The sequence below is a fragment of the Vigna umbellata genome, chromosome 3 (assembly GCF_029865625.1).
Source record: "Vigna umbellata cultivar VRB3 chromosome 3, Vumbellata_1.0, whole genome shotgun sequence".
In the NCBI taxonomy this organism is placed as follows: Eukaryota; Viridiplantae; Streptophyta; class Magnoliopsida; order Fabales; family Fabaceae; genus Vigna; species Vigna umbellata.
The window spans coordinates 35,316,002-35,334,488 of NC_142167.1; the positions used below are offsets into that span (position 1 = coordinate 35,316,002).

The following is an 18,487-nucleotide window of genomic DNA, read 5'->3' on the forward strand; positions in this document are numbered from 1 at the left end:
AAACATATTGGACAAAGAAAAGAGCAGAAAACCAATGTACTCAAATTGAGAAATTGATCAATTGAACTTTAATAACTCTTCGCAATGATCACCCAACAGTCTTAGATCTTCAAACAGATAAATGGAGGGTGAGTAAACTTAGAGAGAAGATGGAGAAATTCTATAAAAGTGATTTTTAGAGAGATGATATATTTTAAAGTAATAAAACTCATTTATAAATTTTTTGTTTATACTTAAATGTTTTAATATTAAAATAATTGAATCTCACCATTTTAAAAACAATGTCAATTCTAAAATATTATTTTTTAAGTTCTCATAAAATAGATCAATAAAATATATTTAAAACTAGTAAAACTTTCTTTTGTTAGTAAATGAAAATTTTAAGTCATAAAATTAAGCAATTTAAAAACGAAATTAGCTACATTATTTAACAAGAGTGAAAACATTTATATTATTGGCGGAGTCTAAGTAAGAGCCATTGCTCTTAATGTTCTTTTACTTCTTTTTATTTGCTTGTTCAAACAAAGTTTATTATTCTACACGAAGCTATTTCCATGAAGGAGGATTGACGATTTTAGTTGAAAGTCAAAGCCTTAGAATTATGAGACCAAGAAGTTTGATTAATTTTAAAACAAGAGATTAATTGATTGATCGCGTTTTATGAATGCGGGATCATAGATAAAAAAGATTATTGGCGTGGATAAGTGCATGCATGGAAGGTGAAATTAGCCACCAATTATCGTCAACGATGTTACAATTAAGAGGGTAATACTTGTGCAATTGAATTGACCTTTATATTCTGCCATCACTTCCAAACTGTTAAGTTAACTATTTGGCGTCTGTATTAAATGAATCTGCTAACACTTTTCTATACTCTTCAAACCTTACACGTTTTCAATTATACTCTTATCAACATAACTTTATCTTTTTTTTATCTAAACTATTTTTTATTTAATACTTTTTTTAATTCCATCCTATTATTTTAAACAGTTCTAATTTGGCGTCACTTTTCTGAAATAATTAATATAGTTCCTTCTATTAAATTAATGATAACAATAATAGCATAACTAATGAACGATGCTTTGTCAATCAAAATATTGATATATTCATAAAAAATAATAGGGGAGACAGACGATGAGCGGCATTATAAATTTGACAGAAATAATTATTTTTACTTTTCTATAAAAAAATAATTTTATAACATTAAAAATATAGGACGAAATTAAAAAAAAATCATATTTCTATGAAATTAATTTATCTTATTTTTTAACCTTTTTGTTTATATACAATAAATATTCCTCCTGGACTTATTCATATTGTTTTGATATAGTTATGGAAATAAAATAATATATAAAATATCGACAAGGAAATTAATAAAAAATGTAGCACGTAAAATGTCTTTTAACTTAATGCTTCGTTCTTTTTACCGTGGAGACAAATTTAAAACTCTGGTTTCTGTCAAACCCATCAAATAATAACTATCTGAAAATTAAAAGTATTTTTTCTATGTCTTTTTTAAGAATAATAAGACGTCAACTAGCCATTATTCAGAGTCAAATTAATCCATAAATGATTATTTATAGATAATTAATAGCGCATAAGTATTCTTTTTCTCATGATAAGTAAATTTTTTTATCAATAATGAAAAATTCTTCTATTTATTTTGTTTTTCCACAACAAGTATAGGAGGTAGTTATGCTCAAAGAACATAGTTATCTATTTTAAACTAAAACTCAAAATCTACTTAATGCAAAACACTTAACGATCACTATAACTACAGTAACAACTAAAAACTCTGGCTAGTATTTGTAGGAATAATTTCACATGGTCGAATCTTATATATGTATGAGTATTTTTTTTATGGGCAAAATGTATGAGACCTTATGAAAGAACATTACCATGAATATCATTTTAAAAATCATTTTAAAGAGACATTGTTGCGTGCAAAAACGAAAGTGTCTATGAGAAAGGTGACACTTTTGACACTCTTCCAATAAAAAAACAGCCATTTGACAGGTAGTGTGATAATATTTTAATAGCTTTTTCATTTATTTTTTTAATTTAAAGTTCAATTATATATTATATATTATTAAAATTAAGATATAATTTTTTATTTATTTAAGGGTGTCAAGATAGCATTTTTCTTAAAACAAGCTTACCTGTTATGATCAAAATTTATTAATAGAACACATAATCTGTAATTTAGTAAAATAATTATTAATATAAATTAAACTAAATAAAATCCCAAGTACATAATTAATAATGAACTCCATATATTGATAAATATAATTCAGTACAAGCCCAAATAGGCTTTGTTGAGCAAACATGATCGCCATATAGTTCTAAAAAAATAATTATTAATATAAATTAAACTAGAAAAAATCCCAATATTAATAAAGTACATAATAATGAACGGCATAATCTATTGATAAATAATTCAGTACATATCCCAAATAGGTTTTTTTGAGCAAATATGATCGCCATATAGTTCTAAAAGAAATTACTTGCATAAAAACAAATTGATAAAAGTCTTTTTGGAGTTTTACGTTGTTATTGGAAACAAATAAAGCATAAAAAAGAAGTTCAGAAAGCTTGTTCTACCAAACCACACCTTCGTCATTCGATATTTATGAATTTTTTTTTAAAATGATGTTAAAATATAATTCAATCTCATCTTCTTGTGTCTTTCCTATTTTTCACACATTAACCATACTTTTACTTTTATTATAGATAATTAATATTCCAATAAAAAAATATAGAAAACATTTGGTTATATAGTTATCAAATTTTGATTCACCTTTTCTATTTATGTTCATCCATTCCTCTAGTTTTTAATTTGTTTAAATATAGGTATTTCTTATTTCTTATTTATTCAGCAGGGTTGACAAATCACTAAAGAATTTCTTAGCTATTTTGTTAGGATTAACAGAAGTTGACAAAATTATTTATTATACATATAATTATAGTGACATGTATGATTTCGACCTTCTTTGAAAAAGTCTTATTATTTCCATGACTAATGGGTTGTGAAGTGTTATATATGATTTTAACCTATCATGAATAAGCAATATTATTGCGTTTGAAGAAGTTTTATCACACAAAGACTGGGGTTACAGTGATATGCATGATTTTGATCCCACCCTAAACCAAGGTTGTGGGGTTGTGTAATAAAAGGTAGAATTTTTATTTACCCCAAATAATTCTTATTATTTAAGACTGATAAGATGTGAATATTAATGAATAAATTCAAGTATATTTGTCTTTTATAATACAAGACAATTTTATCATTATCAAATTAAAATAATATATAATTTAAAATAATATGAAGGACAATCTAATTATAAAGCTAGTTGATTATAAAGCAGACTCAGTAAAATTTACACAAGAACGAATATAGTGAATAGTTTAACAAAAAATCTCATGTCTCTTTCTTAGAATATATTTTATTTAATTTCGAATGTGATTTTTCATATTTTAGTAGCAATAATAATGCATAATTATATATTGTCATATAAGTTAAGAATGTAAACGTGTTTGCATGAATTGAAATTTGTTATATAAGGCATATTAAATTTAAGAATATTCTCAAAACACCTGTAGTTAGAATTTGCGCAAAGGATTAACGGCGGCGATCGAGAAGACTCTCTCTGTTAGATGTGACGACAAAACATAACATTACAGAACTCTTCTAATAAAACCAATCAGACCAGTATTTTATCAATCACAATCAGTTCACATGGCTGAATAGTATCAATTTCCCACTGCAACATAGAAAAAGTAATGTCTCTTAGAAATCCAAATCAACAAATTATATTAATTTATTATATATAAAATATAAATATTTTTTACTTTACAAATTAGTTTAATACAAAAAATTATTTTTAAATTTCTTTTTTAAAAGGATACTAAAAAATATTTTAACTAAATTTAATGATTTTATAATGTCATTTATCATCAATTTACCAGTAAATATATGATTTTATACACACACAAAAATGTATATATATATATATATATATATATATATATATATATATATATATATATATTAAGTATATATTAATGTGAAAAAAAATATATTAAATATTTCACATAATTAAAAATAAAACTAATTTATAATATATAAGTTACAAAAGTTAATTTAAACATTCTAAAAATATACACATCATTCAACTATATGTGTGAACATGCTTAAAGAAAGAGATCAAGAGAAAATAAGAAATATGAGAAAGAAGAAACTAAAGAAATTACGAGATAGATTATTCAGGTTATTCAAGTGTTACGAATGTATGACACATTGTCAACAATTTTTTCGTAATATGCATGCACTTACGTGTATTTGTGCTTCTTCATCACGTTTAAGTCAGGGAACTATACGTAGAATAAATTATAGAAATAATATGTATATTTGTGTGAGAGAGAGAAAAATATCAGTGATAATATTTATTAGAAAAATAAAATGAATAAAAATAACATAATATAATTAGATGTTTGATATTTACAAGTGATATTTCATTGTATTTAAAAGATTATATATGTTGAGTAAGAAAAGTTTAGAATACGTAAATAAATGTAAATTTTATATTATAAATTGATTTTGTAAAATTGAATTAGGTTTAAAGTTTATTTTTTATGAGTAATTTATATTAGAGGAAGAATAAAGAGAAAAAATATAAAGATAATATGTGAAGAGATAAAATTAAAATTAAAACGAAAGAATAATAAATATATTTATAATAACTAGTAATTGATATCGTATTCGATTTATATAAGCGATTATGTATGGCACCATAGAACCTGCGGCGTTTATAAAAATTATAAACTCATTTTCAACATTTTTGAAAATTCAATGTATTTGACTTTAGTTTTTGCAGCTGATTGACGTACCTATTCTCATCATAATGTACTGTTGCTTTTAGTTTCTTTCTAACCAAAATAAATTATCTGCTAACAAACCCTATTCGTAAAAATTCAAATACTCAAATAATCAAACAAATAACAAATTTAATATAACGTTGATATTTTTTTAATATTTTAAAGTTGTTATATACTTTTATAACACGAATAAGAATGTTTTGTAAGGTGTAATAACATGATTCATAGGTAAATCAACGACGAAAAATAATGAATTAATTTGTTGAAAAAAACAAGTAAAATCAACGATGGAAAACAAAAGTTCATTGAATCGCCATCTTCATACGACTAATTAATTGATTCATTCTATCTGCAAAATTAGGTTTAAAAAAAATGTTAAAGAAGTCTAAAATAGTTAAGAATTGGTATTTTATTTTTAAAAAATTTTAAAGTCACTATAAAATAATTAGTAAAGTTTTAGAAAGTGAAGGTCTCGATTATAATTTAAAAATATGTAATTGAAAAATTCGGAGACTTAAACTTTAATTGAAAGTTGAAAGTGACACGAAGGTTTTACGATTTTCTTGGGGCTTAATAATGATATTTGGTCAATGAAAGCACATTTGAATTGTGATATGTGAGCATTATAAAACTTTTTATCTCAAACGGGATCTTGCTTATTCTGTTTGTTTGTCTTATTATTTATTAATATGGCTATCTCCATCTCTTTCAAACATATTTATTATATTAAAATATTTAATAAATAATAATAATAATAATAATAATAATAATAATAATAGTTGTTTTTAAAGTAAATCAAAGTCTTATTTTGAAGGAGTTTATTCAATACTTTCACATCGAATGCTTAAGAGTACACAATAAAAAAATATCAATTAAAAATGTGTAAGTATATCAAATAAAAATAAAGCATGTTTCTTTAAATATTTTAGTTTTGGAAATCATAAAAAAAATTAACTTCATAAAATTTATTATTAATATAAACAATTAAGAAAATTAAAAATGATTTTATTATATAACCAATAAAAGTAACAATCTAATGAAAGAAATTATAAAAAATATAAAACAAATTTAAAATGTTTCATTTTTATTTAAGAAAATAAGCACTCAAGAAAAAAATATAAAATTAAATTAAATATTAGAGATAACTCAGAGGGAAAACTCTATTTCTAGTAGGGGAGTCACCATTTCAAGTTTTCTTTGGGCTCAAGGATATTATCAGGTCAAAGAGCATACTTTTGAACTGTAAAAGGTATACATTTTAAAAAAAAAACATCTTTCACACCAGATCCCGCTTATGGTGTTTCTGCTGTTAATCCTGGTTAACAAAATATTCATCATTCACTGATTTTAAAGTAAATTAAAGCATTCAAAATATCTGTATTTATTAGCCAGTAAAAATATTAATTTAACGAGAAAGTTCATAAAATATATGATCATATAAAAATAATAGGTGCACATTTTGATAAATACTTAAAAAGCATATTAATTTAGTCTGTTTGTTTCTAATCACGGAACAAAGAAGACAATAAAAAGATAAAGATAGTAAGAAAATAAAGTCGTAAAATATATAAAAAAGGGGACAGAACTTTTATTTCTGCCTAGTATATTAAATCATAAATATTTTATTACTTTTTATTTATATAATGGATTACATTAAAAAGACAATTGAATATACCTTCATAAACAGTTTATACTATTATTCTAATGTAGTAAATAATCAAATTAAAAATATTATAATAATAAATAAAATAAAGTGAAATAATTTATATTATAAAAATATTAACAATTAAAAGTAAAATAAAAATATATATTACTATTTTGAAATATAATGTTTTATTTTAATTCTAAATTATGTTTTAAAAATTTATTTTGTATCAAATTATTTTTAAAAATTTATTTTATTTATTCTATTTTAAATATATGCAAAATAATTATATAATTAACATTTTGTAGCAACTTTTAGTTTCTGTTTCTCTGTATCTAAATAAATACTTAACTTTTCATTTTCCCTTTTGGTTTCTAGTCCCTTCCATGACACGGATAACTTGGGTGGAAAACTCCAATTTCATGTTAGTCTGAATTCCCACTTTTTTTGGCTTTTGTTATGGCTCACAAATCATGGTATTTGGTCAATGAAAGTACATTTGGACTGAGTATGCTTTGTCAAAACTTTATTTCACACAAGATCTTGTCATCGTGTACGTGTTAGAAGACTTGCCTACAATATTTCTCTTAAAAAAATTAAAAACAAAATTTCCTGAGGTCAAAAACTCGAGGCCACAAACACGTGTAAACAAATTTCGCACCCAAACACGAAACCAAGTCCATCATGACAAACCAATGCCCATGTGAAGAAAATCAGCGAATGGAAAAGTCAAATCTGACATTCATCATCGAAACACCATTGGCGTCGTTTCTTGGCAATCAACTCTATATATACCCTTCACCTGCCCTTGCAAGCGCACACACATTCACACTGCAAACTCCCTCTCATCAAGAAAACAAACACACTTTCGAACAAGTTGCATAACTACACTGAGAAAACACCTTCTTGTGTTTCGAAAATGAGAACAATTTGCCGGGAGCCAAAAACGCAGTCGTTCACCTTCTCCCGTCACACTTCGGCACCAAGTTCATCTCTATCCACAACACCTTCGACCAGCACCAAAGAAAACATGGTTTCCACTACCATAGAGGAAGCAGAAGCTCTGATACTAAAATGGGACCCTGAAACCTCCGCGTACGGAAGAGTAACCTCTCTCTTCTACAACGACAAAGCTGAGGCCATGCACTACATCCACTGCGTTAACCAGCTTCATAAAACCATGCACGCTTTGCTTGCACAGAACCCGTCTTCACGGAAACTCGTCTTCGCACAAAAACTTATGCAAATGGCCATGAAGAGGCTCCAGAAAGAGTTTTACCAGATATTATCCATGAGCCGGGCCCAACTCGACCCCGAATCCGTTTCCGCCAGATCCTCCACCACCTCTAGAACCTCTTTCTGTTCCGATAGCTACGATGAAGGCACGGCGGAAGACGACGTTCGCGACACAGGAGATTGTATCTCCGAAGTCGAACGCGTTTCCTCTGAAACCGTGGCGGTTCTCAAATCCATTGCCGACTGCATGGTTTCCAACGGTTATGGCAAGGAATGCGTCACCGTTTACACGACTATGAGAAAGTCGATCGTCGACGAAGGCGTGTATCGCTTAAGTGTGGAGGAATTGAGCGCTTCGAAGGTGAATAAGATGGACTGGGAAGTGCTCGAGTTGAAAATCAAGGGTTGGTTAGAGGCGGTTAAGATCGCCGTGAGGACGCTCTTCTCTGGAGAAAGGATCCTCTGCGATCAAGTCTTCGGTGCGTCACAATCCATCGCGGAAGCTTGCTTTGCCGAAATTTCGAGAAGCGGAGCCGCTCTACTGTTCGGATTCCCCGATCTCGTTGTGAGAACGAAAAAATCCCCGCCTGAGAAGATCTTCCGAATAATTGATATGTACGCCACGATCGCTTCACTGTGGCCGGAGATTGAATCGATATTCTCGTACGATTCAACAACCGCGTCTAAATCTCAAGCCTACGCTCTGCTTCTCCGACTCTCTGAGTCCGTACGAACGAGTTTCTTTGAAATTGAGACCGCAATTCAGAAAGACTCTTCCAAAGCTATTTCAAAATTCGCCGGCGTCCATCCCCTGACCGTGCAAGTAATGAATCACTTGTCTACACTCGCTGATTACAGCAGCGTGCTATCTGAAATTTTCTTCGACGTGCCGCCGTCATCGAGGTCGCCGTTACCGGAATCTTACTTGTACAGTCCACAATCTGACAACTCCACGACAACGGCGACGGAATTCTCGGTGCAGATGGCGAGGCTGATTCTAGTCCTTCTTTGCAAGATCGACGGCAAGTCGAGGCATTGCAAGGAGGTTTCGTTATCTTACCTGTTTCTCACAAACAATCTCCGGCACGTGGTAGCCAAGGTCCGAACCTCGAACTTGATTTACGTTGTCGGCGACGACTGGGTTTTGAATCACGAGGCAAAGGTGAAGAAGTTGATGGCAAACTACGAGAGAGTAGCATGGGGGAAAGTGCTTTCGTCTTTGCCGGAAAATACAGCGGCGGAAATGTCGCCGGCGGAAGCGAGGGCTATGTTCGGGAATTTCAATTTAGAATTCGAGAAAGCTTACCGGAAAGAGAACGCGTTTAACATTCCGGAGCAGGAATTTCGTGAAGAGACGAAGGCGTCACTCGCAAGAAAAATAAGCCCTATGTACCGCGAGATGTATGAAACGCTCCGTAATTCAGTGGGATCGGTGAGGGAAATGAGAGACTATGTCATATTTACCCCTGAAGATGTTGAGAATTACATGCTGAACCTTTTTCCCGCGGGAAGATCAAGCTCCACTGAAGAAAACAGTTCATTTTTTGTAAGAAAAAAATTCTGTAAGAAATGCAAATGAAAAAGTGTCTCATTATTACAATGGTGCAATGATTATATTCGGATCCTCTTATCCGATCATTGTTCACGTAATAGGGTTACAACATACAATGGGGAGACGCTGATTTTTTCCGGAAGAAAGAGAAAAAGGTTCCAATGATGGGTATGGAATTTTAAGTTACATTAATCACTCGAGTTTAGTTACATGAGACATTTACACTAAATTTCTGAGTGTAATATGTTGATATTGTGAATTATTCTTTTTGTTTTGTTTAAAACTATATAAGTTAAGTATTACATTTTAATATATTACAAACACTTGTGTGCCACTAATAATGGTGAATTTTGATCTTCGTTATACAGCTATCGAGCATCTTGTAATATATAATGTAATATAATGGATAAAAGAATAACGGTTCATGTATTTTAATGCAAATAGGAAAAGTGTTTCACAAAGGCTAAAATCTTGTAGTAATAATTTGTGCTTACACATCTAAATATAGATCAGCCTTAGTTTGGGATTCTATTAAAAAGATTTATGAATTAATAATACATGTTTGTTGGATAAACAATTTTTAATGTAAGTGTTTGATTTATCCTATGGAGCTAAAATATTCAGAAAACTCTCAAATAAACTAGAAGACAAGAAAAAGTGATACTATAATGACAAAATGATAATAAAATAAAACACTTTTTATACTTGTTCATTATAATCGGTGTAATTTTTATCTATTTTTTTTCATTTGTAGTGTGGGTTGCTGCACTCTACACACACAACTGGGTCATTATTAAATCTTCTTCAACTAGCAACTTTATTTTTCTTGTTCTTTTTCATTAGCCTTGTTCTGGGAAAATGAAAATTTATGTAGAAAAAAGATTTTTCATATGAAAAAAAAGAGATTAATAATTTACCTAATAAAAAATATTTTTCACAATTTAGTAAGATAAAATGGAGGTATATGTTTTTTAAAATATAATCTATCGTTTGAATAAAATCATAAAAAAATGTAATCAAAGTTATAATTATAAAAAAAAAATTCGGATATTTGACTGAATTTGAGAAATATGGAATGAATAAATCAATTTAGAGAAAAAAAATTGTATATAAAAAAAGAAAGATTCGAATAATGAGAATAGGAAAATGATATGTGTGTAAGTAAATACACACCCCTCCCATATTCAATTTAAAACATGTAATATTACTTGTATATTCATGCTTACTTAATGCAAAGATTTCCTTTATGATGATCATAAGATGAAAAAGCATCTACTTTGTTTATCCATAATATAACAATCGTTGTTATTGTTATAATATTTATATTTATAAAATATTTTTATTAATTATTTGAAATATAAGTAATAGTAATTTTTTCATAATAATAATAATAAAGCTTATATAATTATATTTAATAATATTTTAATAATATTAAATGAAAAAAATAAAATAAATTGATGTATAAATATAATAATTTGTTGTGTTAATTTCTATCATCAACTATTAATTTAAAAATGATATATTAAATAAAATGTTATCATTATTATCATTATTATTATTATTAAACTTATCAAAATTATATATACATAGTATTTTTTTGAGATCCTCATAGGTGTAAAACCAATTTAGACAATCTAAATTTTGTAAAGATCCTCAAAGAGGGTTTTTTATTATAACAAAACTAGATAATCTTATATATACATACTCTATTCTTATTTAGACATGTTTGTTTGGAATCAAGATGTATAAACAAAACTGTAATCATAAATAATTTTGAAAAATTAAATATAATGAAGTCTCATATAAAGTTGGAACAAATGTAAATATCTAAATATCTAAATTAAATTTTAAACATAAAAATAAATATCTCTATAAACAAACCGAATTAATTAAAATTCTTTCCATGATTACCTTTGTATGTCATATTAATATTTTTTAAACTCATAGAAAATAATAATTTATTCATATATTAAATGGAAAGTAAACATATTTCATGTCGTTAAAATATACATTTAGTATTTATCAGATGAAACAAAACCAATTAGAAAATAATTTAGAATGTCTTTTTATTATATTTTTGCTAATATAGTCAGCATAATCGTGTATAGGTTTGATTTTCAAACGGATATTTCAATGGTATACGAAAAAAGGTTAACTTTATTTAACATTATTTTGATAACAAGTTGTTTGAACTACGACTTCGTTGAACTGTTGCTTTCGAAGTTAGCAATTTTGGGAACTTATTGTTAATCCATCTGAAAGAAAGTAATGTCATCTAACGTTCAGCATGTCAACTATGGGGTTTTATATAACTCTGGACAAGTTGACAACAAAAGATGCTGTCGTACAGCATTTTCTACCATTAATCTCACCAACAACATTTTCTATAGTATATTTAATCTACCCTTTTCGATTTTCTCCCATTTTTTTTTCAATTAAAAATTATTTTAAATAATTTATACAGTCTCTCTCTCCTAACAACTCTCTACCGTATTTTTATTTTAAGAAAGCTCCATCCATACAAATTATTGACCTTATTAGATAAAACTATTTTTTCATGAGATATGTATAAAAGCTCTTTGAAAATTAGTTCATCATCATTCTCCTCATCTTTTAGGTTTATTGTTCATCCTGAATTTCAAACTAGTAACTAATGGATATAATCATATATTCTTTTATAATGGACTTTGAATGACCCATTAAGCTAATATAAAGTAATGACTTTCGTCCATAAGTTGTATACTTAGATAGGTTAATGTTCTATTTTCTATTAATTTTTTTCTCGAATTTTCACTCCCTTTATTTTTGGATTTTCTTTCGGTTTTCTCCAACTTCTTGTTCAACCATTTCACATTAAGTAAGTGAAGATTTTAATCTTTAGTATATGTATGGCTATCTACAATAGTCCTCAACTGCCACATATGAACTATTTCCATACAAACACAATATGTTATCCACAGGCATTATCCTTTTACACCCACACATTTTGACCTTATTATTCTCTTATCGTTTTTAACAAATTTTATATTTATTCCATTTTCCAATGAATAGGTTTTGATGACATCTAAAATGTCTTGCTTTTGAGCAAAATACGTCCCTACTTCCCATTTAAAATCAACTATACTTTTTCGCATACAAAATGTTATGAACTTCCCATAACCCTCTTCCTCATTATGTTCATCATTACTATCTACTGCACTAAGTGATTCTTCAGGTTGTCAGTCATCATTCGACAAACCTCTCTCATTACCATAACTTATATTATCATCAAAATTGTTGTTTGACATCTCAATCCATGATGGTCCACCAAATTCTTATGAAATACTTTCCACTTCAACATCCACATTACCAAATCAATCTCCATCTCCTAAATCATCTTCTATATCACACTCAACAATTATATCAATAGTTATATCCCACCACAAACATTAACTTCCTCCTTGTGTAGGTTCATAGTCACACACGTCTTGGTCTATGTCAGTCTCACCTTCAACATCACCATCATAATCACCCCTCTCTTGTGTTACAATAACATCTCATTCACAATGAGTCACCTTGAAGTACACAATAAAATTAGAGGAGGTGAATAATGTTTTCAAAATATTTTTGCAAAGACAACATCTAATGGTTTGTAATAATAGTTTGCATAAGTGAACTATGTTTAGACGCTATGTATGTGAGATAAGTAAATTCTTTCATATGATGACATTGGAAACTTAACAATAGTATTTAAAGTAAGAAAGCAATAAGTTAAAGTTTTTATACTGATTCACTCAATTTTTAGCTACATCTAGTTCTTCATTAAGAAATTTTAAGAGGTTCCCAAAACCCTAATTTGAATCACATACCATGAGACACATCCTCTTGAGGCAAACCCTACCTTGAGAACCTGCCAAATCAAACACAACCCGAAGCCTTGTTGTTGAATGTTCCCAATAATATAATGTTTGCTCATTGTTTCAGTGAAGAATATGCTATTATTAGTGAAGATGACGAGAGAGCATCACAGTGAAGCAAAGAGAGGAAAATTGAAAGAATTTTGAATAGTAAAAACACAGGCGAAAAGATAAAAAGGGGCGAAAAGAAAAAAAAAGTGTTTGATGTTTTATGAACTTACAGTCATAGAAGGCAACTAGTGTGTCAAGGGTTCAAAAATATGAACATGAGAATGAGAATGAAACTCTGTGGAACCTTCTAATTTGGAGATGAAAGCTGAAAACGTTAAAAAGGAGAGGGGAGAAGGAAAACTAAAAATGAAATGGGAGTAGGAAAGTAAAAAGTTTAATTTGACAAAAATGTGAAAACTATTATAATTTGTGGATGTGATAAAATAAGAATAAACATAAATCATAGAAAACCTTTTTTTACAAAAGCATTGTCTAATGATATCATAATAGATAACAATTTTTTAAACAAGTGTTTTCTATTGATTTATTTCAAATTATTAATTAAAAAATAATATAAATCAATATATATAGTGTTTTTCTAATTGAGTGTTGTCTAATTGAGTGTTGTCTATTAGTATTCCAATAGATAATACTATTTTAAATAAACATTGTCTATTGATTTGTATATTGAGTTATAACGCTTATTTTTAAAAAAAATGTTGTTTATTGAGTGTTGTTTATTCATAATTATATAATAGTAAGAGAAGAACAAATTCTAAACGAAAAACAATACTTGATCTTGATTCCATGATTTTCTCATTTATAGGTTGAGTTCTTCGTTGTAAAGTAGAAGTGTAACAGAAAGAAGAATATCAAAAGATTAAAAAACAAAAGTAGAGTGAAAAAAAAAGGAAAAAACCGAAAACTAGACCCTTGAAATTTTGAGTACAACTATGCCTTACACAACTTTAAAAACGGAAGCAAATATGAGCCAAATCATAGACTCTAATAAAACTCATGAGCCTAATTACAAAAATTTAAGTTAATACAAATAAATTCATAGGGTTCGTTAACCAAATTTTAACAAAATTCCAAGATAATACTTATTTATAACACTGTTGAATTTATCAACTATGGAATCTTATTTTAATTTTTTTCAACATAATACTGCAATTATTATGAATTGAATATAAAATAACTTCTTTAAGACTTACTTTGAGGACTTGAATCATTACACTGCAAATTTATTATAAAATTGTAGCAAAAGTATAGTCTGCTCGTAAATTATTTGCCTTTTTATTTTTAAATAATATTTTAATACGCGTGTGATGAACAGTCAATGTTGTTTATCCTCTAGTTTTCTTCGATTAACGTTGATTGCTTGAATTTCTATTTGATTATTCTAACTTTTATTTTAGCCATAGTTAATTGATGGAGGTCACGCATGGGAGGCTGAACTTAAGGACCATAGAAGAACTTATGAAATGAACGTCAAACAAATTTTCTTTAATTGACTATATTAAAATAATGGTTTATATATAGAGAAATACAGAGGAATTTCCAGAAATTAAGTGAGGATAATTAATCATACGAAACTCGTTACAGTATCATTTCCGAAATAAGTTATTTGACAATGACTTTTATTGATTTATTCTCTCACCAATTTAACGAGATTGATTGGATGATATATGTAATCAAAATTAAAATAGAACTTTTTGCAAGTTATTTTGTTGATCATTAGTCATATACGCACTGAGAACAATGTTATACATATAGGAAATTGCTTATCTCATTTCCTTAAGTAGAGTTTTTACACTTGTAAGAGAAGAGTTATTCAATTACAGGAAATGTTTCTTTGTAAAGTTATAAATTTGACCTGTTTCTTAACTTTGTAAGTTTATAAATTTGACCTATTCTAACATAGAGAGCACATATTGCTTAAGCATCTATTCTCTCCCTTTCATTTTATATGACATCCAAGACTATTTTATGAATATAAACCTTTTACTAAATTGTTATTACACTTTTTTTATTACTATTTCACATTTAAACAAACCATTATTATATTATTGCTTTCTATAAACACACCAAACTATGCATAATTAACACACCTAACTTTTTTTTTATTTAATTAATGTGTGGTCTACACTATACCATCGTTACTGAGCAATATTATTAAACTTATTTGGTTTATGTCTAATAATGAAATATTTTAGATTGGTGTGAACATTTGTTCAAGTAATATAAAAATTAAAATTTCAATCATTGCATAATGGCAGTCCATTATAAAAACAACTTAAATAATCAACTTAAAATGAAAGGAGTACTATGTTAATGGTGAAAAATAGAATTGAGATAAAGTGTAGTAAGTTTAGAGTGCATTTCCTTGTAGTAAAAGATAGTAGGATGATTAAGTGTAATTTACACTCTAGTAAACTGTGATAGTAATTTAACACAGGTGTAGTACTCATTTAATAATCCATACTTAGCCTATACTTTATTTACATATGAAAATGACTATTGTGCTCATAGTGCTTGATCTGCTGGTCTAGCAACAGATTGCCATCCAGTGCAGTGATGAAGAATATGTTTAAGATCCTCTGTGGGAGCTTCCACTGTCCATGAGGGATAGTGTTCACTGGGGTGAAACATGTTGCATCCTCCATTCTCAGTCATTAACCCTGGTTCAGCACCATTTAAGAACAAGTCTCCCTCAGACCTTATGTAGCCACTTGTTCCCACTTCCTTGTCTGCTGCCTGCAGTGATGCTATCAAATAAGTGTTCAAGAACCAGCACAAATATTTTTCAGATATCTTAAATAATCAAATGCCATATAGCATAAAAAGTTGCAGACTGCGTATTCTTTTATTTCAAATATGACAAAAAAACTGTTAAACTTTCTGCTTGTGAAGTTGGTATTTGGAAACATGTCAGAGCTTAGCAGAAATCATCCCAGAACAAAACTGCTATTGTAATGGCTAGTTTGATTTGATATGAACAATGCTATGTATGGAGGGACCAGGTGAAATGCAAAATGTAATGGCATATATGACTAAGGAGTTCCGAAAATTAGTATGAGAATTCGACGGGGAGATTATGTTGAAATAACTACCATAGCAGCTCCAGAAGGAATTTGACATACATTTCCTGAAATAGATTGAGTCTGACGAAGCAAGGGTTCTTAATAACAATGCATTTGCTATTTGTAATATTTTTATAGGCAAAAACTTAAAGCAGGTAATGAAGAATGGTGGATATGTAGCAATTATAACATACAAATTATGTCAGAAACAATATAGAAAAGAAAAAAAATGATGCAACTTAGTGCAAGCTACAATTATTGTGTTGGATAATCAGAGAGATGAATCAACGAGAGATCTTCAACAATGCACTATAAAGTTAACATAGATTTTGTGGGTCTTTCTCACTTATTCTTCAACTTGTCCATTTCTATGTAATGAAAGACTTCAAATCACACTCTTAAACTCCGACCATTTTCTTCTAGAGTCTGACTTTCTTCCATTTGGTGTTTTTTCTCTAGAACAAAACATTTCTCATTCATAAGTATATTAACAGCGACCCTTGTCAATGGAACACCTTGTTTTGAACCCTTGTCATGACACTGTAAGTGTTCTTGAAGCTGCGAGAGTTAATAGGTATCATCAATGTTTTTCAGTTTAAGTTGTTCTGTTTTAGGGAAGTGATAATAACTGTAACGATTTATGTTTTTCAGTTTAGACCAATACACCATGATACTGGGACATGTACGCTGTTATTTTATATTCCTATTGGTTGTAAGGCTATTTTAAATAGTCAAGTTCGCTTTCTCAGTTCAATGAAAACGCTCCACAGTTCACCAGTGTAAATTATACTTTGAATCTTAAAACTTTCCTAGTTCTAACATCGTGTACCAACGACTTGTGTCAGAGAAAAAAATACTAGCACATGAAGCAAGTCAAAATAATCTTTAAAATTATCGGATGCAAACCAACTTAAAATCAAGTGATCAATTCCATGAACTAGATTTTCACACTTCATAACCATTTTCAGAAGATCGATTGAACATTACACTGAAAATATGCGGTTTCCAATTGAAGTCAAGAAAAAATGACTTGACACTAAAAAAAGAACCAGACAAACCTTCTCAGTAAGGTACTTAAAGGCCACCTTCTTCTGTCTGGCTTCATAGATATTATGCTGCGAGAATATCTGGCATGAACATACAGCACAAATGACATCAATTTCGTGTATCATTCACATATCAAATCGGACCAATTCCATTTCGACAAAACCAACAAAAATAAATACACAAAAGAAATCACCTGGGCTTCCACACTAGCACACACAGCATATATGCCCCAGTTTCTGATATAATTATTATAGAGATGCACTTTCGCAAACCTAACACGAGGGTGCCTCTGTCGCGTCCCATTGAAAAAACAATGGTGTATAGTGACCCTCATGCACCTATCGTTAACATGCGATGGATCAGCCCCAATAAGCATAGTTTTATCATGCTGAGAGAAGTGACACCTGCACAGAATGGCGTAGTACTTCTTCAATAAGTGAAACAATACCACCTCTTGTAATGAAAATGCAAACTAACTAGTGTTCTTGTTACTGAGAAATTAAAAATGAAAGTTTTTCATTGGGAAGACTAACATCAGCACACCCCTTCATAATTCAAAATTAATAATTCTATATTCAACTCGGAATGGACTAAAAGTTTCCAGCTGTTCGATTTTTTGCTAGTGTCCTCAGCAAAACCAAAGCAGAAAATATACATAAGAAAACATGACTTTTTATGGTACCTTGAGATAGTAATGTCTGTGCTTTCACGTGTGATGTCTATAAGTCCGTCATCATAATCAGCGAGCGTGCAACGATCAATCCATATGTGTTTGGATTCAGGTTTGATCTGAATGGCGTCAACATCATGCCCTTTGCCTCCTTCGAACTCCAAATTGCAGATTATGACGTGTTCGCATTCCTTCAGGCGCAACCCATGTCCGGTAAGTTTAATCCTCTGACCACGACCATCGATGGTCTCTGTGAGACGACACGTTCAGGTACGAGGGAGAGATGAATGGTGCCGGACAACCTCAAACACAATCCACAATGGTTCTTTTCCGCGACACGCCTCTACACGCAGCGACCCCGGTCCGTCATCTGCCAAGCGTATAGCAATACTAAATTTAAACCTAACCGACGAATGAATGACTAAGAGGGGGATTGAGGGGGAAAAAGGTGATGAATAGGTGAACCTGCGAGCGATGTGACGCGGTGAAGGG

General features: G+C 29.4%; 1 protein-coding gene and 2 pseudogenes across 1 annotated transcript in view; 2 read left to right on the forward strand and 1 right to left on the reverse strand.

Annotated features, from left to right (window-relative positions):
* The first annotated feature begins 6,967 nt into the window (after positions 1 to 6,967).
* LOC148202408 (exocyst complex component EXO70H1 pseudogene) lies at positions 6,968 to 9,688 on the forward strand (annotated as a pseudogene).
* Positions 9,689 to 15,522: 5,834 nt separating this feature from the next.
* LOC148202409 (putative pectate lyase 4) lies at positions 15,523 to 18,384 on the reverse strand (annotated as a pseudogene).
* Positions 18,385 to 18,446: 62 nt separating this feature from the next.
* Positions 18,447 to 18,487, forward strand: part of LOC148202410 (uncharacterized) — an 8,480-nt gene continuing 8,439 nt past the window's right edge. The window contains exon 1 of the mRNA XM_088109608.1: positions 18,447 to 18,454. Within this exon, the coding sequence (XP_087965734.1) occupies positions 18,447 to 18,454 (8 nt within the window). The remainder of the gene's footprint in view (positions 18,455 to 18,487) is intronic.